Source organism: Hyaena hyaena, unplaced genomic scaffold, assembly GCF_003009895.1.
Source record: "Hyaena hyaena isolate Hyena2069 unplaced genomic scaffold, ASM300989v1 scaffold_144, whole genome shotgun sequence".
In the NCBI taxonomy this organism is placed as follows: domain Eukaryota; kingdom Metazoa; phylum Chordata; class Mammalia; order Carnivora; family Hyaenidae; genus Hyaena; species Hyaena hyaena.
In genome coordinates, this window is record NW_024080776.1 from 3,186,270 (window position 1) to 3,211,294 (window position 25,025).

Below are 25,025 nucleotides of genomic sequence, written 5' to 3' on the forward strand. Positions count from 1 at the left end.
GAAGGGTATGACCTCAATGTGGCTCTTTACAGATGACGTACATCCTGAAGTCTGTGACAACTAGAGGCTGCCTGCTAACTACACCCCCTATAGATGAACAGCAAGTCCTTCCTTGAAGGGGGACCTATCATATGTCTATCATATGGCACTGTTACAATGAACACTGTGGGTTAAGAGGTGGTTTCTTTTCTCACGAATCCATTCTATCCCTGGCCTCTCTCCTTAGAAGCACAAAAAAGAAAAATTATGAGGCTATTTGTTGCCAATTTTTAAACAACAAAAACCCTTTAAGTTTAGTAAGACTATAGGATTACCACCCATTTCCTTGATGTTTTGGATTGAGCTGACCATCTGTCCAAGATCTTAGCAAAGGCATTCAGCTAAGACCAGGTACATACCACATACATAGCCACATGACTTTCCCTACTTCCAGGGTATGTGGGGAGCAAATTGAGGCTGAAAGGAAAGGAAATGTGCCATATAAGCACATTTTCCCCTCTTTGAGACGTCTTTCAACTTCACTGTTGCTTAAAAACAAAGCCTAGAGATTTAGAATTTTACTGGTCATCTATAGTTATATAACAAATTACCTCAAACTGAGAGGCTTAAAAAAACAAACTATTATCTCACAGTTTTTGGAATCGAGGAGTGGGTTAGTGGTTCTGACTCGGATTCTCTCATGAGGTTGCAGTCAAGCTGCCGGCCAAGAGCTGCAGTCATCTCAAGGCTGACTGGAGGAGAATCTGCTTTCAACGTGGCTGTTGACAAGTCTCAGAACATCTGCTTCCAAGCTCACATGTGGTTGCTGGCAGACCTCAGTTCCTCACCACATGGGCTTCTCCATAGCCTGCTTCAATGTCCTTATGACATGGCAGGTAGTTGTCAAGCACATTTTTTATCCCCCAAGAAGGGCTCATAGGTGCCATATCTGTAAGTCCTTTCATGTTTGAGAATGTCTTCCTATTGCTTTTATATTTAAATAACTTTATGGTTTAAAATATTCTCAAGTTCCACTTTCTTTCCCTGAGAACTCTGTACATATGGTTCCTCTAGTATTTAAGGTTGAGACGAACTTGGAAGTAAGCTTAATTTTTCCTCTCATGTAAGTGATAATCTTTTTGTCTTTGGTGCTTAAAGAATTTTTTCTTTATCCCTAAAGTTTAATAGGTTCCCCAGGATACATCTGGCCAAATTTTCTTAGAACACAGTATATTCTTAAAATTTGCAGATTTTTTTTAAAAGTTTACTTTTGAGAGAGACATAGAGAGCACAAGTGGGGAGAGGGGCAGAGAGAGAGGGAGAATCTCAAGTAGGCTCCATGTGGTCAGCGCAGAGGCCAATGAGCGGCTCAAACTTATGAAACTGTGAGATCATGACCTGAGCCAAAATCAAGAGTCAGACACTTAACTGACTGAGCCACTCAGACACCCTCAAATTGCAGATTCTTAAGATTTGCAGATTTGTACTTGATTCAAGATATTTTATTGTATTTTATATTGTTTTTAATTAAAAATTGAAATTATATATGAACATAAAGAGGTAAGCAGTTTTTCAAGGCTTACAAGGAAAATTTTCAGTCCTCCATTCTTTCTCTTACTCCATTTTCTGTTCCCCAAAAGCACCCACTTTCCATTCTTTTAGTGGATCCATTTGGTATTTATACCTGTATTTCTAATAACATTTTAACATTGAGATTTTTTTTAAATCTTTATTTATTTTTGAGAGAGAGAGAGACAGAGACAGAGAGGGAGACACAGAATCTGAAGCAGGCTCCAGGCTCTGAGCTGTCAGCACAGAGCCTGCAGTGGGGCTTGAACTCATGAACCACGAGTTCATAACCTGAGCCAAAGTCAGATGCTTAACTGACTGAGCCACCCAGGCATCCCATTTCCCATTTCAGACATTATCTGTTGATTTCTCACTCTGAAAGATGAGGACTTAGGTTTCTTTCATCACCAGCTCTGCCTCTACCACATACACCTATACTTCCTGTATCTTCTACCTTCCTAATATAATTTGACTATTTTGGTTAGTTCAATAATCAAAGTTTAAGTTATTATGACTGCAGCTTTAGGTATTAGTTATTAATTATTAAAAAGGAAGTTTATCTCCCTTGTCTTCCCTTGTCTCCAACACACTAACCCTCCCTCTCATCATTCCAAAGTAATTATATCATAATTTTGGTTAGATCAAGTCAGTGATTATATTACTATGTAAACATTAGTTACAGCTGAGACATTCAGTAACTAATGATTAATGTTTTTCTTGCATATTTTTGTTTGCCTTGGCATTATTTTCTCTAATTTCTTGGTTTTCCAGATACTCATCAATAATTCAACCCCAATTTAATCACCAAGTACTCAAAATCCTCTCAAAATGTTCAGACACATCAACTATTCTGCCATTTTCATCAGAAGAAATATGATCACCTTAAATTATTCCCAAAGCTTTCTGACCTATTCCAATCTGGTCTGGTTGCCATTTACACTGCCGGGGGGGAGGGTAGACGGGGGGGCACAGGTGTTACCCTGGAATCTCCCTTTATCATCATCTTAGGGATTCTTTTTCCTATACCCTACATCTTTCTTTTTTCTTAGTTTATGCCAGAGTTTTGGTGTTATATATTCTCTAGTAGCTTTCTGAAAACAGATGATTGGAAAGCAAATGTTTGTAAAATTCTTATTCTACTTCCACACTTGATTGATAGTTTGACTACATATAGACTTAAGAATTTTGAAAGCTCTCTTCTGTTGTTTTCGTTTCTAGTGCTGCTGTTCAAAGTTCAAAGCTGTTTTAATTCCTTTATGTATGATACCCCCCCTCCTATCTGGAAGCTTATTTAATCTTCTCTTTGATATCAGTGTTAATAACATTTCATAATGAAAATCTTGGTAAGTTTCTTTTCATGCATTTTGCTGTGCACTGTTTCCTTTCAGTCTAGAAACACAGTCCCTTTAGTTCTGAAAAATGTTTTGTATATTACTTCATTGATAATATCTTCCCCCTTCATTTTCTCTATTGTCTCTTTCTGGAACTACTAATATTCAAATGTTCTTGTTGCTCCTTTAATTTACTTATCATTTCTTTATTTTTTATCAATATGTTGTTTTATTCTACTTTGTGAAACATTTTTCAAAATTAAGTTTTTCATTTTTAGCATTAGCACTTTCTTGTTCTCTAAGTGCTGCCTTTATTCTTTTTTTTTTTTTTTAAGTTTGTTTATTTGGTGGGGGAGCAGGGCAGAGAAAGAGGGAGAGAGAGAATCCCAAGCAGGCTCCACACTGTCAATACAGAGCTTGATATGGAGCTTGAACTCACGAACATGAGATCATGACCTGAGCTGAAATAGAGAGTTGGACCCTTAACTGATTGAGCCACCTAGGTGCCTCTAAATGCTCCCCTTGAAAAAACTGTTTTGAGTATAGTTGACCACAATGTTATGTTAGTTTCATGTGCACAACATAGTAATTCAACATCTCTATATTATGCTATTCTCATCACAAGCATGTAGCTACCATCTCTCACCATAAAACACTATTACAATATCACTGACTATATTCCCTAAGCTGTGCCCTTTATTCTTGTGATTTATTGAGTCCATTAACTGGAAGCCTGCATCTCCCATTCCCTTTCATCCATTTTGCCCATCCCCTCACTTTTTCTTCTGGCAACCATCAGTTTGTATTTACAGGTCTGATTCTGCTTTTTGTTTGCTTATTCATTTGTTTTTTTGATTTCACATGTAAGTAAAATCATATGGTATCTGTCTTTCTCAGTCTTATTTCACTTAGCATAATACCCTCTAGGTCCATTCATGTTGTCACAAATGGCAAGATCTTGTCTTTTTTTTGGCTGTATAATTGTGTGTGTGTGTGTGTGTGTGTGTATGTGTGTGTGTGTGTGTACACCACAACTTCTTTATCCATTCACCTAAAGATGGACACGTAAGTTTCTTCTATATCTTTGGCTACTGTAAATAATGCTGCAATAAATACAGGGATGCATATATCTTTTGAAATTAGTGTTTTCATTTTCTTTGGATAAATACTCAATAGTGGAATTATTGGGTCATATGGTCTTTCTATTTTTAATTTTTTGAGGAACTTCCATACTGTTTTCCACAGTGGCTGTACCAATTTACATCCTCACCAATAATGGATGAGGGTTCCTTTTTCTTCACATCCTCACCAACAATGGATGAGGGTTCCTTTTTCTTCACATCCTCACCAACACTTGTTGTTTCTTGTCTTTTTTATTTTTAGCTATTCTCACAGCTATGAAGTGGTATCTCACTGTGGTTTTGATTTGCATTTTCCTGATCATTAGTGATGTTGAACATCTTTTCATGTGTCTGTTGGCCATCTCTATATCTTCTTTTTTGCACGTATAGGAGAATTAGGAGGAACTTGACGGAGGAACAAGGGGGAGAAGAAGGGCGGAAATGGTGGGGGAAAGGGAGAGAGGCAAATCATGAGAGACTCTTGAATGCTGACAAAAACTGAGGACTGATGGATGTGGGGGGGAGGGGGGATGGGCACTGAGTGTTATGTAGAAACTAATTTGACAATAAACTATTTGTAAAAAAATAAAAAAAAAAAACAACAAAACAAAACAAAACAAAAAAAATGTCTATTCAGGTCCTCTGCCTACATACACACACGTGTGTGTATACATATGTGTTACACATACATTTATATATATAAATGTTTTATTTTTGAGAGAGAGACAGAGCATGAGTGGGGGAGGGGCAGAGAGAGAGGGAGACACAGAATCTGAAGCAGGCTCCAGGCTCTGAGCTATCAGCACAGAGCCCTACGTGGGGCTCAAACCCATGAACCATGAGATTACCACCTGAACCAAAACTGGACGTTTAACTGACTAAGCCACCCAAGACACCCCAAATCAGATTTTTCTTTTTTGGTGTTAAGTCATATAAGTTCTTTATATATTTTGGATAGCAACATCTTATGGGATGTATTGTTTGCAAATATCTTCTCCCATTCAGTGGGTTGCCTTTTTGTTTTGTTGATGGTTTCTTTCCCTGTGGAAAAGGTTTTTGTTTTAATGTAGTCCCAATAGTTTATTTTTGCTTTTGTTTCCCTTGCCTTAGGAGACATATGTAGAAAAATGTTGCTACGGCCAATGTCGGAGAAATTACTGCCTATGTTCTCTTCTAGAAATTTTATGGTTTCAGGTTTCACATTTAGGTCTTTAATCCATTTTGAGTTTATTTTTGTGTGTGGTGTTGGAGAGTGGTCCAGTTTCATTCTTATGTGTATGTAGCTGTCCAGTTTTCGTAGCACCATTTGTTGAAGAGAGAGTCTTTTTCCCATTGTATATCCTTGCCTCTTTTGTCATAGATTAATTGACCATATAAACCATGGTCTTATTTCTGGGCTCTCTATTTCGTTCCATTGATCTATGTTTCTATTTTTGTGACACTAAATGTTCCCTTTTTAATACAGAATTCTGCTGGGGCGCCTGGGTGGCTTAGTCGGTTAAGCGTCCGACTTTCACTTAGGTCATGATCTCGCGGTTCGTGGGTTCGAGCCCCGCGTCGGGCTCTGTGCTGACTGCCAGCTCAGAGCCTGGAGCCTGTTTCAGTCTGTGACTCCCTCTCTCTCTCTGACTCTCCCCTGCTCACGCTGTCTCTCCCTCTATCTCCTAGAAATAAATAAAATATATATATTTAAAAAAAAAATACAGAATTCTGCTTTTGCGGGCATGAATGCAGTATTCTCTCATCTGTCAACAAGGGCAAGGATTTTGGTGTGTTTTGTTCACTGATGTATTCCTAACTCCCAGAATAGTGGTACTCAGATGCTCAAATATTAATAAATCTTTCTGAGTAATGTTCTTTTTTGAAGTGTTTTTCTCTCTGAAAAATATATTTATTTAAAATTTTTAAAGTTTATTTATTTTGAAATAGAGAGTGCAAGGGGGGAAGGGGCAGAGAGAAGGAGATACAGAATCCCAAGCAGGCTCTGCACTGTCAGCCTAGAGCCTGATGAGGGGCTCAAACTCATGAACTGCAAGATCATGACACGAGCTGAAATCAAGTCAGATGCTTAACCTACTGAGCCATGTGCCCTCTCTCCCTCTCTACCCATCTATCTATTTATGACAGAGAGAGAGAGAGAGAGAGAACATATGTGCCAGTGGGGAAGAGGAGCAACAGGAGAGAATGAGAATCCCAAGCAGGCTCTATGACCACAACCCTGGAATCATGACCCGAGCAGAAATCAAGAGTCAGATGTTCAACTGACTGAGTCACCCAGGCTCCCCAACTCCTAAGATTTCAGTTGGTCTTTTTTTTTTTTTTAATTTTATTTATTTATTTATTTATTATTTATTTATTATTTCTAGGAGAGAGAGAGAGAGACAGCGTGAGCAGGGGAGGGTGAGAGAGAGAGGGAGTCACAGACTGAAACAGGCTCCAGGCTCTGACACAGCCCAACGCGGGGCTCGAACCCACGAATGCGAGATCATGACCTAAGCGAAAGTCGGAAGCTTAACCGACTAAGCCACCCAGGTGCCCCCCAGTTGGTCTTTTTTTCGGCTAACTTGTTGGGCTTTTTTTCCCTGTTTATTTGTTCTGGCCTCTAGAACTCATAATCCCCATTTCTTTTTATCTAAATTTAAGAGTGGCACGCACATACACAAAATCTCATTGTGAGCGCTGAACACGTGGTAGGCTTTGTCAACTTTGAAATTCAATGTAGGATGATCCAAGAAGTGGATTCTCTGTTGGGAGTTTCCTGATGTCTGTATCTTTTAGGTCTCCTCTTGGACTGTCTGCTACCACAGAGAAGAATACTCTAATGTCCTTGCTTGACAGGTGCAAGCCTGGCTGCTAGTATTTAGAAGCTAATTGGGAGACAGAAGCTGAAGACCTTAGGATATACATTTACTACTCACTTTTTGCATTGTATCTCCATCCCTCATTTATGCCTGATGCCCCAACCCAGAGAGCTTCTATTTTACCTTCTTCTGAGAATAAATCTCTAGTCTCTTGCTAGGGATGTGAGGTCTTGGGGAGGTAACCTGAGGATCAATCTACAGTTTGGAAGATTTTCAAGTATTCCTTTAGCTTCACTTGTAGATATACTTGGTGCCGTTGAATCCTGACTCTTTAAAGAGTTTTGTAGGGTGAATCAGTGTGCAGTTCATCTTTTCCCACTGCTGGCTTAGCATTCAGCTTTCTCAGTGTATTAAATTGTCCTGCTTTACTGCTTCTGCTCTTTCCTTTTCCATCTTCTTTAGACTTCTGAATTTACACCTCTCTAAAATCCCTGTGTTTTAATGGGGTTTCAGAAATCCTCATATTTACTCAGCCCTTCTAATTTTATGTTAAAATCCATTTTACTTTACCAAGAAGTCCTTATATCTTTGAATACACCTTTTGGTCCCATGTTTAGTTCTGTATTTCAGAGACATTAGTTTATTGTCATCTTTGTCTTTTATTTCTATTAGATTCGCTATAATTTTTAATCATTTTCACTGAAATTACTGAATATCTCAAAGCTTTCTTCTGTTAATAATTTGATTTTCAATGGTATCTGTTCTGTTCTTTGCTAATTTAATTGGTCTTCAATTTATTTTCTTAGTTCTACAATACTGCCTTTTATCTCATTTTGTTTTACTATCTCATCACTGAACTTTTATTTATTAAATTCACATTTTGATGAGTTGTTTTTTAGTTGTACAGTTGTACAGGAGTAAGAAATTCTATTCAATGAATTATGCTTTTTTTCAGGATACTTTTTTTGTTCTTTTTAGAATATTTTTCTTGATTTCATTTTGCTTGCTGTAAGTCTGCACAGTTGACATAGCAATTATTTTGGTCTTGTTCATGCTTATTTGTTTTGATATGATATGGATGAGTTCTTATTTTTCGTCCTCCTGTACCTGAGACCAACTACCAAGTGAGTGGTGGTGATTTTTTTTTTCTTTCTTTTTTTTTTTTACTGAAGTATAGGTGACACACACTGTTACATTAGTTTCGTATGTACAATATAGTGATTTGACAAGTCTATACTGTTATGCTATGCTGACCACAAGTGTAGCTACCATCTGTTACCATACAACACTATTATAATACCATGACTATATTCTCTATGTTGAGCCTTTCATTCCTGTGACTTATTCATCCCATAACTAGAAACCAGTACCTCCCACTCTCCTTCACCTCTTTATACCCACTCCCTACTCCCCTCCCCTGTGGCAACCACCAGTTTATTCATTTTATTTATGGGCCTGTTTCTGCCTTTAATTTTTTTAATTTTCATTTTTTTGAAAAAGACTTTATTAAAAAAATTTTTTTTAATGTTTATTTTTGAGAGACAGAGAGAGCACATGTAAGTTGTGGGGGGGCAGAGAGAGGGGACAGAGGATCTGAAGCGGGCTCTGAGCTGAAAGCGGAGAGCCCGATGTGGTGCTCAAACTCACGAACCATGAGATCATGACCTGAGCCGAAGTCAGACATTTAACTGACTGAGTCACACAGGTGCCCCCAAAATATTTTATTTTTAAGTAATCTCTGTACTCAATGTGGGGCTCAAACTCACAACTTCCAGCTCAAGAGTTGAATGCTCCACCAACCGAACCAGACAGGTGCACCTGTTTCTGCTTTTTAAAATTTTGGGTTTTTTTTTTAGATTACACAAACAAGTGAAATCATATGGTATTTACCTTTCTCTGTCTGACTTATTTCACTTAGCATAATACTTTCTAGGTCGGTCTATCCTCATGTTGCAAATGGCAAGATCTCATTCTTTTTCATGGCTAATATTTCACTGTATATATTACCACATCTTCTTTATTCATTCATCCATCAATGTATCGATGGCAGGTTGCTTCCATATCTTGGCTACTATAAATAATGCTGTAATAAACACAGGAATGCACATATCTTTTCAAATTACTGTTTTTGTTTTCTTTGGGTAAATACCCAGTAGTGCTGGTTATTTTATATTCTGTGTATTTTTCTATGGCTTAAAGGAATGATGTGAGCCAGAGGTATAGAAAGGGCAGAGGGAACAGAGCTAAGGTGCTGCAGAATCTTTGTTAAAATATTCTTTTTGGGGGGCATGGGTAGCTCAGTCAATTAAGTGTCCAACTCTTGACTGTGGACCAGGTCATGATCTCATGGTTCATGAGTTTGAGTCCCATGTTGTGCTCTGTGCTGTTAGTGCAGAGCCTGCTTGGAATTCTGTCTCCCTCTTTCTTTCTCTGCCCCTCCCCTGCTTGTTCTCTATAGCTCTCTCAAAATAAGTAGAAATAATCTTTAAAAAAAACACATATTTTTCTTTCCTGAGATTCTGTTAAAGATTTTTCTTTCATTCCACATGATTAAGGGTTATATTCCATTCCTACAGAGGGATAGTCTCCAGCTTCATATTACTTCACCTATTCATTTCTATGCTTGATCTTTCATTTCTATTAAAGAGTCAGCCTCATTGTTCATTTTCTCTGCTTCATCATTTATTTGCAAGTAGTTGTTCCCACTACTTCTCAGTCAGAGGAAGATAAAAGTACTTAAAAAAAGAAGATAAAATGTGCTTGATTTGGTTCTTTCCAGCTTTGGAGCTTTTAGTGGGAATTTGCAGGATTTCATTTATGCATCAGTATGGCTTCTGGGAAGTAGTGATAGGGTGGAGTTGGGACCCACCTTTATTCCTTGCTATTCTTCATCGGAATCTTGTTCCTTTCCTTGACCTTCAATTTTTAAACTTTATTAATTATCCTACTTTGCCTTTGAAATTTCTGCCAGTTTTATTTCCCATAGCAGCCCTCTTATTATTATCAAACCCATTTTTACAGAATAGACAACAATAGAGTTCTAATATAGAGCTCTAATACATTGGGGTAATTGGGCTAGCTGGAGCTAGAATTTAATTTCATTTTCATTAAAATATATACTTTGAAATATGTCTCCTACTTCTGTTGTCCTGGATGGCAAAATCAATAAGACATTTTTCTTTTCCAATTTATTCCTCTCACATTCATTTTGTCCAGGTTCCAAACGTGTGGTTGTGTTTTTTTTTTTAAATAGCAAAAATAGGTTTAATCAAGAATAACAGAGAATTGCAATCTGGGACAAGCAAGCTATGGCAATACCAACCCAGGCTCCAGACGGTTTTTTTATTTTTTTTTTATTTTTTTATTATTTTTTTAATGTTTTTTATTTATTTCTAGGAGAGAGAGAGACAGCATGAGCAGGGGAGGGTCACAGAGAGAGGGAGTGACAGACTCCGAAACAGGCTCCAGGCTCTGAGCTGGCAGTCAGCACAGAGCCCAACGCGGGGCTCGAACCCACGAACCGCGAGATCATGACCTAAGCCAAAGTCGGACGCTTAACCGACTAAGCCACCCAGGCGCCCCACCAGACGGTTTTTAAACATTCCTATTATTGGTATGAGGCAGTAAAGCTCTGAGTATGGTGGCTTCTGATGAAAAAGTCCATGCTGGGTAAGCACTTAATCAATATTGATTCAAGAAAATATGCCTGGTTTGAGATGGCCAACAGACACATGAAACGATGCTCAGCATCTCTCCTCATCAGGGAAATACAAATCAAAACCACACTGAGATACCACCTCACGCCAGTCAGAGTGGCTAAAATGAGCAAATCAGAGAACTCTAGATGCTAGCGAGGATGTGGAGAAACGGGCACCCTCCTACACTGTTGGTGGGAATGTAAACTGGTACAGCCCCTCTGGAAAACAGTGTGGAGGTTCCTAAGGAAACTAACAATAGAACTCCCCTATGGCCCAGCAATAGCACTGCTAGGAATTTACCCAAGGGATACAGAAATGCTGATGCATAGGAGCACATGTACCCCAATGTTCATAGCAGCACTCTCCACAATAGCTAAAACATGGAAAGAGCCTAAGTGTCCATCAACAGATGAATGGATCAAGAAGATGTGGTTTATCTATACCATGGAATACTCCATGGCAATGAGAAACAATGAAATCTGGCCATGTGTAGCAACATGGATGGACCTTGAGGGTGTTATGCTGAGCGAAATAAGTCAGGCAGAGAAGGACAAATATCATATGTTTGCACGTATAGGAGGATTAGGAGGAACTTGACGGAGGAACAAGGGGGAGAGGCAAACCATGAGAGACTCTTGAATGCTGACAAAAACTGAGGACTGAGGGATGTGGGGGGGTGGATGGGCATGGAGGAGGACACTTGTGGGGATGAGCACTGAGTGTTATGTGGAAACTAATTTGACAATAAACTATTTGTAAAAAAAAAAAAAAAAAGAAAGAAAAGAAAAAAGAAAATATGCCTGGTTTGCCTATTTGTAGCCACTAGGATGGATACTATCAAAAAAGAGAAAATAGCAAGTGTTGGTGAGGATGTAGAGAAATTGGAACCTGTGTGTACTTTTGGTACAATTGTAAAATGGTACAGCCATTATAGAAAATAGTATGGAGGTTCCTCCAAAAATTAAAACTATAACTCATATAATCTAGTAATCCCACTTCTGGGTGTATATCCAGAAGAATTCAAAGCAGGATATCAAAGGAATATGTGCACACATGTTCATGCAGCTTATTCACAATAGCCAAGAGGTGGAAGCAAACCAAATGTCTGTGGACAAAGGAATAAATTTGAGAAATGTGGCATACATACATGATGGAATATTACGTAGCTTTAAAAAAAGAAGGAAATTCTGACACATGCTACAACATGAATGAACCCTGAGGATATTATACTAAGCGAAATAAGCCAGTCGAAAAAACACAAGTACTGTATAATTCCAATTATCTGAGGTATCTACTTTTAAAGTAGTCAAGTTCATAGAAACAGAAAGTCAAATGGTGATTACCTAGAGCTAAGGGACAGGAAAAAGAGAAAAGCTGTTGTTTAATGGATATAAAACTTCAGATGTGCAAGATGAAAAAGTTTTGGAGGTCTGTTTCACAACAATGTGAATACGTTTCACACTACTAAACCGTACACTTAAAAGTGGTTAAAATGTGTGTTTACCACATTAAAAAAAAAAAAAAGCAAAAGAAGGTCTATAAAACTATTAGAAAGACAATCTTGTTCCCTGTTTTCTCCACAGCTGCTATGCTCTACTGCTATGCAGGATTTGACTCTACCTTGGCAAGAAAAGACACAGGGAAAAGCTAAGCTTATGTGGTGAAGAAAAGCCTTCATCCTGTCTCATGGGAAAATAGTCACATACTTTTGTCAATTTCACACAGTATAATCTAGTTTTCATTCCCTCTTTCCCATCCACTGGGTGGTTTTATTTTGTTTTAAGACAAGGAGAATTGCCAGAAAGAAAAACCCTAGGGCTTACTTCTGCAGGATGGATCCCTTAATGACCAGCTCTTCATCCAAGTCCGCTTCATTAGCCATGAAGAGCAGCCTCTTTCCTGTGCTGTCCACTCCAATGAAGTCACGCTGCTCCACTGAATCATACAAAATAAAGAAAATCAAACAAAGCCATTTGCCCCTGCCTGCATGACTAAGTCAGGGGGACAGGGCACCTGCTCACAATTCTCTTGGAACTAAATACAGGATTGTTATATAGGACAAACTTATCACAGTGTTTAAAACATGGGTAGTCAAAATGTTTTGTACTGTTCTAAAGGATATTATTAGGTTAACTGGTGAAGTTTCAATAAGGTCTATAGATTAAAGTATTATAGCAATGCTATTTCCTTTTTGGGCAGCGCTGAGAAGTGGGGAGCAGGATACACACTGATGTATTTAAAAGCAAAGGAAATCATGTCTGCAACTTATTCTCAAATAGCTCAGAAAAACAGTAATAGTATATGTACTATATTGTGTATACATATCATACATTTATTTTTTATTTAAAAAATTTTTTTCTTAATGTTTGTTTATTTCTGAGACAGAGACAGCACGAGCAGGAGAGGGTCAGAGAGAGAGGGAGACACAGAATCTGAGATAGGCTCCAGGCTCTGAGTTAGCTGTCAGCACAGAGCCTGACACGGGGCTCAAACCCACGAACCGTGAGATCATAACCTGAGCCGAAGTCGGACACTACTGACTGAGCCACCCAAGATGCCCCTCAATGTATACTTTAATTACACATAATTTTCCTTTGTCAACAATAAATAAATAACGATTAATAATAAAAAGCTGAATATGTGGATGAACCAAAAACTCACTACATGGCACAGAAAAAAGGAATCCTTTCTCTGCAAATAATACCCTAGGTCTGCTCACTGTGGAAATGGGAAAAATATTATTTACAGACATGTACAATCAACATTAACTATATATCTATTATACATCAGATTTTATTATTCTGTATGACAGATCATTCAAAGAAAATAAGGTGAATTTTTACTAGATGTGGACGGTTCTTTGGTAAACAGTGATTTTACAGGCTGTCATATTATTGCTGTTTTCTGTGTTAGATTTCTTTCCGCCAACCAGATAATAAATTCTTCAAAGGCAGGCTTAGGATTCCTTTATATCTCCTTTAACATCTAGTACAGTGTCAGGCACTTAATAAAATATCCTACTAAAATCTGAGGAGTATCTATAGCTTACAAAAGCATTTTCACATAGAGGCAGCATAGCATAATGATTAAGAAGAGAGCCTCTGAGGCCTGATCACCTGGGTACAAATCCCACTTACTAGCTGTATGTCCTAACCAAGACACTCAACTTCTCTTTTCTTCAGCTTCATCTGCAAAATGGGTATCATAATAGCACCTACCTCACAGGCTTGTTATGAGCAGTTAAGATTTGTAAAGCTCATAATAATGCTATTAAACCAAACATTAAATAAAATGTTTTAAGTTAAAAAAATTTTAAAAAATGCATGCTCTCATTTGATCCTCACAATAATAAAGCAATGATTTAATACCTCTTTGAAAGGAGAAGAAAAAAGTTGGGCTCTAGAAAAACAGTATTTCTAAAGATGAATTTGTCTGTCTCCTACTGACAGACAAGAGCTACTATATAACTGAACATGATTCACTGTTGGCTACAGCTGCCTATAAACCTAGAACCAAATGTATTACAAGTGTATAATGTGTTTAGCCCAGGTGCTTGAAAGCCTTCATTCCTTGAGATGGTTTCCGGTCCTCTTATCACATGTAGTGTCTGAATCCAAATAGGGAAAAACTATCATAAAAAATCATATGTTGGGGTGCCTGGCTGGCTCAGTCAGAAGAGCATGTAACTCTTGATCTCAGGGTCAGAAGTTTGAGTCCCACGCTAGGTACAGAGATTACTTAAATAACTAAAAGAACTTTAAAAAAATTGGTTATATGTTGTTTTTTTCAATAACCAAGATTAGTGAACTCCAAAGAAGGAAGGGCAAAGAATGCCAACTTGAGGGTAAGTTTCACAGAGAATTTCAACTGAAGCAAATTTTGCAGAGAATTTCAAATGCCACACTGCAGATATGACATATATCAGTTCATCTATTACATGGAAACTCGAGAATATAAAGGTCTGCAACAGTCTGATTATGAGCCAATATTTTAAAAAGAAACACAGAGATGTTATTTTTGGATATAATTTGGAGTGCTTACTCTATCCAAGTTCTTCAGCCTTACACAGCCTCGAATTATTGAATGTCCTGGGAGCAGTGATTTCCAAGTCCATGCTTCAGTTATGTTGCTCTTTACTCACATGCCTCACTCTCAGGGGCCCCTCCTTGTATTTGCTTCCTTGAAGCTCCCATAGTAACTGGGATCTCAGAATACACTACAAATTATAGGAACTTGTTTCTTTATGTTCTGTTTTAACAAAGTAAATTCTACTTTGGGAGCAGAGAATGTAACATCAAAATGTCCATCCTAAGAAGACTACAAAAATAAGGTTAAGAAAGCAGTTAAAGCTATGAATAGAAATTAAACAAAATTCTGGCAACTATTCATATTTTTTTCTAGTTGATTTTTACTTATCTGACACTTCTGTCTCCTCTACAGTCATTTTACTTATCCATTCATTCATTCAACTAATAAATATACTTGTGCACCTCCCTTGTGATAGGTATTATGTTTATGGTAGGGAATTCCAACACGTTTTATGAGGCGAGCATGATCCTGATACCAAGACCAGAGAAAGATATTACGAGAAAAGAAAATTATAGGCATATTCATTTATTATATAAATACAAGGATCTTAAATAAAATATTAGCAAGTAAAAACTAAAAAAATATATAGCAGAATTAAAAGGGTTACAAATTTGTTGTACTTCTTCAAGAGGTAAGGTCTAGAATGTAAAACGGTATAGCCACAGTGGAAAATAGTATGGCGGTTCCTCAAAAAATTTAAAAAAATAGAATTACCGCATGGTTCAGCAATTCCACATCTGGGTGTATCACCCAAAAGAACTGAAAGCAGGGTCTCACAGAGATAGTGTGTACACCATTGTTCATAACAGCATTGTTCACAGTAGCAAAAATGTGAAAACAACCCAAGTGTCCACTGAAGGAGTAATGTATAAACAAAATGTAACATATACATACAAGAGAATATTATTCAGCCTTAAAAATGAAGGAAATCTTCCAATATGCTAAGCATGAATGAACCTTGACGGCATTGTCCTTTATGAAATGAGCCAGTGACAAAAAGACAAATACTGTATGATTCCACGTATATATGGCACTTAAAGTAGTTAAAATCATAGAGACAGAAAGTATATGGGGCACCTGAGTGGCTCAGTCGGTTGAATGTCTGACTTCAACTCAGGTCATGATCTCACAATTCACAAGTTTGAGCCCCGCAACGGACACTCTGCTACTGTCAGCATAGAGCCTGCTTCAGATCCTCTGTCCTCTCCTCTCTCTGCTCCCACCCTCTGCCCCTCTGCTCATTCTCTCTCTCTCAAAAATAAAATAAACAATAAAAAAAAAAAAAAAAGAGGGGCACCTCGGTGGCTCAGTTAAGCGTCTGACTTCAGCTCAGGTCATGATCTCATAGCTCATGGGTTCGAGCCCCGCATCGTGTTCTGTGCTGATAGCTCAGAGCCTGGAGCCTGTTTCAGATTCTGTGTCTCCCTTTCTCTCTGCCCCTCACCCACTCGTGCTCTGTCTCTCTCTGTCTCAAAAATAAATAAAACAAAAAAATTTTAAATAAATCTTTAAAAAAATACCTCTGGACTGTACACCTAAAAAGGTTGGTAAATTTTTCATGTATTTTACCATAATAAAAAGAAGTGAAGGAAAAGAAGTGCTTTTCTCCTGTGAAGGAGAAAAAGAGATAAGGTCTAGTTCTCCATCCTTTATATCTAGGCTGGCCTAGCAACTAGCTTTAACAGAGTGCAATGGAATGACACAGTCTGAGTCGAAGCTTAGCTGCAGGAGACCTTGTTTGTAGCTTCTTCTCTCTCTCTCTCTCTTTTTTTTAGAGAAGGAAAGAGAGAGAGAATCCCACATGGGCTCCATGCTGAGTGTAGAGCCTAATGTGGTTTAATCCCACGATCCTGGGATCATGACCTGAACCGAAATCAATAGTCAGATGCTCAACCAACTGAGCCAACCAGGTGCCTCTTCTCTTACTCTTTTAGAACCTGCTGCTGTTATATAAACAAGCTTGGGCCTCCAGTATGGCAACAGACTGGATGAAACAGAAAGTCAACTATCACAGCTTAGGCCCTAGACATATTAGTGTGCCCAACTGTGGTAGGCAGCATCTAAGAATGTTAATTGCCTCTTGGTAATCACACAACTTCTGTATCCCCTCCCACTGAGTACAGGCTGGCTAGCAACTTGCTTCTAACCAACAAAATGTGGCAAAAGTGATGAGATATTACTTTTGTGATTCAGTTACATAACTTTGTAATTTCTGTCTTGTTAGGAGATTCTCTTCCTTGCTGGCTTTGGCGAAGCAAATTGTTATGTTGAAGAGGCCCACGTGATAAAGAAACGAGGGCAGCCTCTGGCCAACCACCAGGTAGAAACTGAGGCTTTCAGTCTAACAGTCCTTAGGAAACTGAAATTCTGCCAACAAACAAGAGAGCTCAAAAGCAAATTTTTTCCTAGCTGAGCCTTCAGATGAGACCTCGACTCTGAATGACACCTTGATTTCAGCTTTCTGAAAGACTCGGAAAGTAATGCTGGACTCCTGACGCACACTATCATTTTAAGATGTTAAGTTTATTGTAATTTGTTATGTAGCAATAGATAACATAGATAACATATACTAGCAGCAACAGATAACTAATACACTAGCTGACACCATTTGAACAGAGATGAGACATTCAGTTACAGCAGACCTAACTGCCAACCTAAAGAATCATGAGCAGATTACATCCTTCTTGCTGCATTTTTTTTGCAGTGTTTAGCTTTACATTAAAAAAAAAGAAAAATCAATTTATTGAAACTAAAACAAAACAAAACAAAAGCATTTTGCCTATTTCTACCATCCGCCTCTGGAAAGCACCAATCTGTTCTCTGTATCTGTGAGCTTAATTAAAAAGAGATTTGTTTAGATTACACATATAAAAGAGATCATATGGTATCTGTATTTCTCTGATTTATTTCACTTCACGTAATATCCTTGAGGTCCATCCGTTTGTTACAAATGCCAAGATTTCATTATTTTTATGGCTGAATGATATTCCATTGTGTATATATACATAATTTCTTTACCCATTCATGTACTGAAGGACACTTAGGTTTGTTTCCATATCTTGATTACTATAAATAATATTGCAAAGAACAAGGGGGTACATATATCTTTTTGAATTAGTGTTTTTATTTTTTGTTTTTGAAAAATATTTAAAATTACTGGATCATATGGTAGTTCTATTTTTAATTTTTTGAGAACCTCCATACTCTTTTCCAAAATGCCTGTATCAATTTACATTCCTACCAACAGTGCATGAGGGTTCCCTTTTCTACATATCTTCACCAACACTTGTTATTTCTAGTCTTTTTGGTAATAGCCATTCTAACAGGTATGAGGTAGTATCACATTGTGGTTTGTATTTCCCTGATGATTAATGATGTAAAGCATCTTTTTATGTACCTATTGGTCCTCTGTATGTCTTCTTTAGAAAAATGTCTATTCAGGGACGCCTGGGTGGCTCAGTCGCTTAAGCATCTGGCTCTTGATTTTGGCTTAGGTCATGATCTCATGGTTCGAGTGATGGAGCCCTGCATCAGGTCCATGCTAAGTGTGTGGAGTCTGCTTAGGATTCTTTCCCTCTCTCTCTGCCTCTCTCATGCTCATGCTCTCTTCTCTCTCAAAATAAATGAATAAACTTAAAAAAAAGAAAAGAAAAATGTTTATTCAAATCTTCTGCCCAAAATATCAAACAGCTATGAGGACAAAAAAAAAGACATGCAAAAGCTCAAAAATTTATTTTTCACAAACCCCATCTGAGGAGGCTACAAGAGGATATGTTTCACAAAAAAGTGAATATAAACTAAGAAAGAGGTCAAAATAAAATAAAATAAAATAAAGGGACCTGGGTGGCTCAGACAGTTAAGCATCTGACTTTGGCTCAGGTCATGATCTCACGGTTCATGAGATTGAGCCCCACCCTGGGCTCTCTGCTGTCAGCACAGAGTCTGCTTCAGATCCTCTGTCTCCCTCCCCTTGCTCTCTTTCTCTCAATAAATAAATCAATAAATAAATAAAATAAACTGAGAAAGAGGAAAATAATGAGATTCAAAATATGACAGTGAAAGGTGAACCTAAAATGGTAGTTCCCCAGAAAAGCTCTAAGAGAGGTATCTTCAAGAATCTGAAACTGAGAGAAATAAAATAAAGTAAAATAAAATAAAATAAAATAAAATAAAATAAAATAAAATAAAATAAAATAAAATAATAAAATATTGTTTAAAAATGTGAAAAAAGTTAGCTAAAAATGTTGAAAGTGGCTGCCTCTGAGTAAGGTGAGAACAGACAGGGTGAAGGACTGCTATTTATTATAATATAACTTGAACAATTCTATCAGTCTTTAAATTATGAGTATATAAAACTTTGATAAAAAAAACCCTAAATTCAACAAAGAAGGAAAAAGAAGGCCCAGACTATGGAGTCAGAAAGCACAGGTTAAAGTTCTGAGAGGCACCTGGGTGGCTTAGTCAGTTGAGCATCCGACTTTCGCTTAGGTCATGATCTCGCAGTTCGTGGGTTTGAGCCCCGCGTCGGGCTCTGTGCTGACTGTCAGCTCAGAGCCTGGAGCCTGTTTCAGTCTGTGACTCCCTCTCTCTCTGACCCTCCCCTGCTCATGCTGTCTCTCTCTCTCTCCTAGAAATAAATAAAACATTAAAAAAAAAAAATAAAGTTCTGATACTGCCACTTACCACTGATGTGATTGATATTAAGCAACTATCCACAAAATGCTAGTAGGCCATCCATGGATATAAAATTTGGTAAATAACAAAACTACCTAGCCCCATTCAATGGATTTGATTTTATTTTTTTGTTTCAAGTTTTTATTTAAATTCCAGTTAGTGAACATATAGTGTAACATTAGTTTCAGCCAATTCACTAGATTTTAGTTTGACAGCAAATCTTGATTATTTAAAAAAATTTTTTTTTAATTTTTTTTTTTTAATTTATTTCTAGGAGAGAGAGAGAGACAGCATGAACAGGGGTGGGTCAGAGAGAGAGGGAGACACAGACTCTGAAACAGGCTCCAGGCTCTGAGCTAGCAGTCAACACAGAGCCCGACGCGGGGCTCGAACCCACGAACCACTAGATCATGACCTAAGCGAAAGTCGGACGCTTAACCGACTAAGCCACCCAGGCGCCCCTAAAAAAAATGTTTTTAATGTTTTATTTATTTCTGAGAGAGAGAGAGAGAGAGAGAGAGAGAGACAGCGTGAGCAGGGGAGTGTCAGAGAGAGAGGGAGATACAGAATCTGAAACAGGCTCCAGGCTCTGAGCTGACAGTCAGCACAGAGTCTAACGTGGGGCTCGAACCCATGAACTGTGAGATCATGACTTGAGCCAAAGTCGGACGCTTAACCGATTGAGCCACCCAGGCACCCCAAATCTTGATTATTTTTGTTTCCCATATGAGGCTTAGCATAAAATTTACATAGAGTATGTTCTAAATTTAGTAACTATATCAAACTGTAATGCATTTATAAGTCAGGGATCTGATCTCATACCAACTAGTCTGTCTGCATCTCAGTAAGTTGTTCACCTCCTTTTTGAATACTGTGCTTTTAAGTATATTTCCCTATAATTAGGGCATTAAATAGCTCCCTGTATTTTACATATGCTCGTATTATCGTACACTGTGACTTATAAATTCTAGCATAAATAAATTCTACTTCTGTAGGTTGTTCCCTCAATCACAACAATTTCAGCTTTCAGTATGCCAGAATTTCAAATCAATTCTGTTAAATATAATTAGAAACAGTGGGGGGAGTTGGGGATTGAGAAAACAGATAAAGCAGAAACCTTAGCAGAAAGTTTTCTAACAGTGCAGCTTTGAGAAATAAAGAAAGCTGAAGCAAAACAAATACAAGCTCTAAAGATCTGCCAACATTTGTTAGTGCAGAGGGAGCTAAGGGCTGATTGAGAGGGGACAGCCAAGTGTGACAGCTTTCACTTGTGTGATTCTCAAGCACACTGATACTTACTGAATCTACCCTGGACCAAGGTTGTATAACTGTGAGAAGTGGGGACGAGTTTAAGAAATACTACAGTGAACTGGATGGGCTAAATAAAAGTTGAATCTACTTTCTCTTACTGGGTGGGGGACAATAAGAGTTTCTTTTACAGGCAGGCTCCTCAACCATTCAATAACATCTACTGACTGCTCACTATGGGCCATAGCTGGGCCAAGTGATGGGGACAAAATGAACAAAATAGAATATGATGATCCCAGCTCTTACAGAGCTTACAGTTGAGTAGAGGAGAGAGTAAATAAGAGAGCAGGGCTACCATATATAGGCAAACAAAGGGGTATAATTTCATATTAGAGGGTCAAGAAAGGCCCCTTTGAGAAAAGAACTTGAAGGCTAAGCTAAATTTAGACTATGTGTGTTTCAGGGAGAGGGATGGAGAGCATTTTGGGCAGAGAACAACATGTGTAAAGGCCTGGAGTAAGGAAAAAAAAAGTACCAAAAATCCAAACATGAATTTGATCTTGCTCTCCTCAGAACCTGCCATCTACAAATCTTTTGGAAAGGAACCGGCAAGAGGGGAAAAAATGGTTCCCAAAATTTCTAGCCATTAGTTATTATCCTGTAAGTTGGCAAGAACACAATTTGGTTGGCAAGAACACAATTTGGGGAACTTGGACCTAAAGTATCCATCTATTAAACAATATCTGGGAAAAAGGAGACTGCAGGCTGTTTTGGCATTTAATAACAGCCAAGAGGTGGACCAAATATACAATTTGAGAAATTTAAGGTTCTTAAAAAAAATTCTTATCACTGAAATGCACAGTATTCCAGAGGAGTTCATTTTATTATTATTATTATTATTATTTTTACTGTTTTATTTATTTCTAGGAGAGAGAGAGAGAGACAGCGTGAGCAGGGGAGGGTCAGAGAGAGAGGGAGTCACAGACTCTGAAACAGGTTCCAGGCTCTGAGCTGGCAGTCAGCACAGAGCCCGACGTGGGGCTCGAACCCACGAACTGCGAGATCATGACCTAAGCGAAAGTCGGACGCTTAACCGACTAAGCCACCCAGGTGCCCCATTTTTTTATTAACATTTTTAATGTTTATTAAGTTTTTGAGAGAGAGAGAGTGTGTGTGAGCACGAGTGGGGGAGGGGCAGAGAAAGAAGGGACAGAGGATCCAAAGTGGGCTCTGTGATGACAGCAGAGAGCCCTATGTGGGTGGGGCTCAAACCCACAAACCATGAGATCATGACCTGAGCCAAAGTCATATGCTTAACTGACTGAGCCAGCCAGGTGCCCCTCCACAGGAGGAATTTAAATCAGTTATTTAGGCGAAATTGAGTTTAAATTATAATAAAATACAGATACAGAGAAATTCAAAATTTCATGTTAAGAATAGAAAATCTTTCTATAACACAAATCTGAACATGACATTCTCTTGTTTAAAACTCCTCAACAACTGTGCTCACTGTAGACTGAACTCTAGATTGGGGATTGAACTCTAGAACTGTGAGATCATGACCCGAGCCAAAGCTGGATGCTCAACCAATTGAACCACCTAGGCACCTCAACTCCCACTGTTTCAAGGATAAAGTCCGAAGTCTTTAGTCTGATCTCTGTACGCTCTCCAATCCTATTTCCTGCTTCCCTGTAGTCCATAATCACACTCCAGCTAAACAGCAGGTTACCAGTGTACATAATACCTTTTCAAAGGAGAGAGGAGTCAGCTTAAATAAACTTTCAATGGCCAACGTGTGACAATTTAAGCATTAAATAGTTTTCTTTTTTATTTAGAGAGAAAGAGAGAAGATGCAAGTGGGGGAAAGGGGCATAGGGAGAGGGAGAGAGTCTCAAGCAGGCTCCATGCTCAGGGCAGTGCCTGATGCGGGGCTCAGTCCCATGACTCTGGGATCATGACCTGAGCCAAAAACAAGACTTGGATACTCAACTGATTGAGTCATCCAGGTGTCCCTAGTTTAACTACTTTTAAAAATTTGATTTTAGGGGCGCCTGGGTGGCTTAGTCGGTTAAGCGTCCGACTTTCGCTTAGGTCATGATCTCGCGGTTCGTGGGTTCGAGCCCCGCGTCGGGCTCTGTGCTGACTGCCAGCTCAGAGCCTGGAGCCTGTTTCAGTCTGTGACTCCCTCTCTCTCTGACCCTACCCTACTCACGCTGTCTCTCTCTCTCTCTCTCTCTCTCTCCTAGAAATAAATAAAAAACATTAAAAAAAAATTTGATTTTAAATTAGATTTTTTGTTTCTTTGATATATACATTTAATTATTTGAGGCTTAAACACAATGCAAATAATTCTGAGTGTTCTTTTCTGCACACAAAAGCCTCTGGACTTTACAGAATCTAACCAATAGTTTTAAGCCTCTTCAAGTCAGGAACTTTTCTGACTTTATGTCATCAACCTTTAGTATAGTGCCTGCAGTGCAATCAGTTCTCAATAAATGTTTCTTAAGTGAAAACATGAATGATAATAATAATTATAAAAACCTAACATATAAACCAAACTCCAGCTTCCTTACCTGTTTTCTTTTTCCCCTTTTGACCTGGAACTTGTTCTAAGCCATCCTGGCTTTTTCTCATTAACATGGCAAGTGATGCATCATGAGCTCTGAACAGGTCCACAACTTCATGTAAGGCAACATCTGTTATGAGATCACAGCTCAGGACTAGTACATCTGTCTGTCAAATGGAGAAGGGGAAAGTCAGTATCACAAAAGACAAAGGATCACAAAAATCATTCCAATTTTAGTATATGTGCTGCCGAAGACAGCACAATGGAACACAAAAATCATCACAGTATAAACTTACAATGGCTTAGAAGCACACATGAACTGGACACTTGTTTTCAAACCTTTTTTATAGCAGCAGAATAAGTAACATAAATAGCTGCTCTAACTGAAAATCTGCATCCCCTTGGGTGAGCCTCATTACTGCCAAATCTGACGCACCACTGGAATCCTGGGCTCTAAGGAACAGAGTCTGAAAACCACCACATTGTCTACATGAAACGTGTATTTAATGATCTTAAATTTATATATCCCTTTACAGTCTGAAAAGCATTTTCACATAGTCTGATGATTCCATATGGTTATGAAATACTATGAAATAGTCACTTTGCTACAGTACTAGAAAATAAAAGAATGAGTACAATATAATGCCCATCTTGCAAAGAGACCAATCTAATTAGTAAATAATTACAATACAACCTCAGGTATGTATAAAAGCACTCATTTAATTCTTATAACACCATGGGGTGGGATTGTTATTATTAATATTATTAGTTCTGATTTTTATGGATAAGAAATATAAGAACTAACTACTGCAGAGTCTGGCACATAATAGGCATTTAGTAATTATTTGATGAATGAATGAATAAATCAATGAAGTAAAAAAAGATATTCTCACGTGGTGGTTATTCTGATTGCAATTCTAGTAATTCAGATTAATTACAATAATAACTAATAACAGTAATAAAGATTTACTGAATGTGTACTATTGGCCAGGAACTGTGATAACACTTTGCATGCATTCCCAATAGTGCAGTAAGCACTATTATTATTTGTACTTCACAGACAAAGAAACATGTTTACAGTAGTTAGGTAACTAGAATCTAACAACTTGTAATGACTATTAATATAAATAAATAATCTGTACTAGTGAACAGTATCTGAAGAAATGCAGTTTTGCTAGTTTGAAACCAATTTAAGGGATTTTCTAGTCCACAGTATTAGGTACCCAAAACACCTAAACTTATTTCTTAGATACTTTTAAATTTTGGCGCCACTGGAGTATCATTTTAAGAGTATCCATGCTAAACTAAAAAAATATCAATAAGAAGATGATCAAGATGGTGAAAGAGCTAGAAACATAATAGTGAAAGAAGAGAAGTTGTTTAATAGGGAAAAGGCTATCTGGGGAGAGAGTGGGTAGGACAAGGATTATGGGGTAGAGTTAAGAAAGAGATAAAAACATTCTTTACTAGGGGTGCCTGGGTGGCTCAGTTGGTTAAGCGTCCGAGTTCGGCTCAGGTCATGATCTCACGGTTTGTGGGTTTGAGCTCCACGTCAGGCTCTGTGCTGACAGCTAGCTCAGAGCCTGGAGCCTGCTTCAGATTCTGTGTCTCCTTCTTTCTCTGATCCTCCCCTGCTCATGCTGTCTCTTTCTCTCTCTCTCTCTCAGAAATAAGTAAAACATAAAAAATTTTTTAAATGTTTATTATTTTTGAGAGAAAGAAAGAGTGGGGAAGAGGCAGAGAGAGAGGGAGACACAAAATCTGAAGCAGGCTCCAAGCTGTCAGCACACAGCCTGATGCAGGGTTCGAACCCGTGAACCATGAGATCATGACCTGAGGTGAACTCTGATGCTTAACTGACTGAGCCACCCAGGTGCCCCAATACCTGTCAGTCTTAAGGAGGAACCAAATTTTACCTGAACAGCTCAAGAACAAAACTAAGAATAGGG

General features: G+C 38.2%; 1 protein-coding gene across 1 annotated transcript in view; it reads right to left on the bottom strand.

Moving 5' to 3' along the window:
• The window catches only part of EIF2B3 (eukaryotic translation initiation factor 2B subunit gamma), a 123,313-nt gene that overhangs the window by 62,445 nt on the left and 35,843 nt on the right, over nt 1-25,025 (bottom strand). Inside the window, exons 4-5 of the mRNA XM_039238602.1 lie at nt 23,084-23,243; nt 12,323-12,434 (exon numbers count right to left, since the gene is read on the bottom strand). Coding sequence (XP_039094533.1) covers nt 12,323-12,434; nt 23,084-23,243 — 272 coding nt within the window. The remainder of the gene's footprint in view (nt 1-12,322; nt 12,435-23,083; nt 23,244-25,025) is intronic.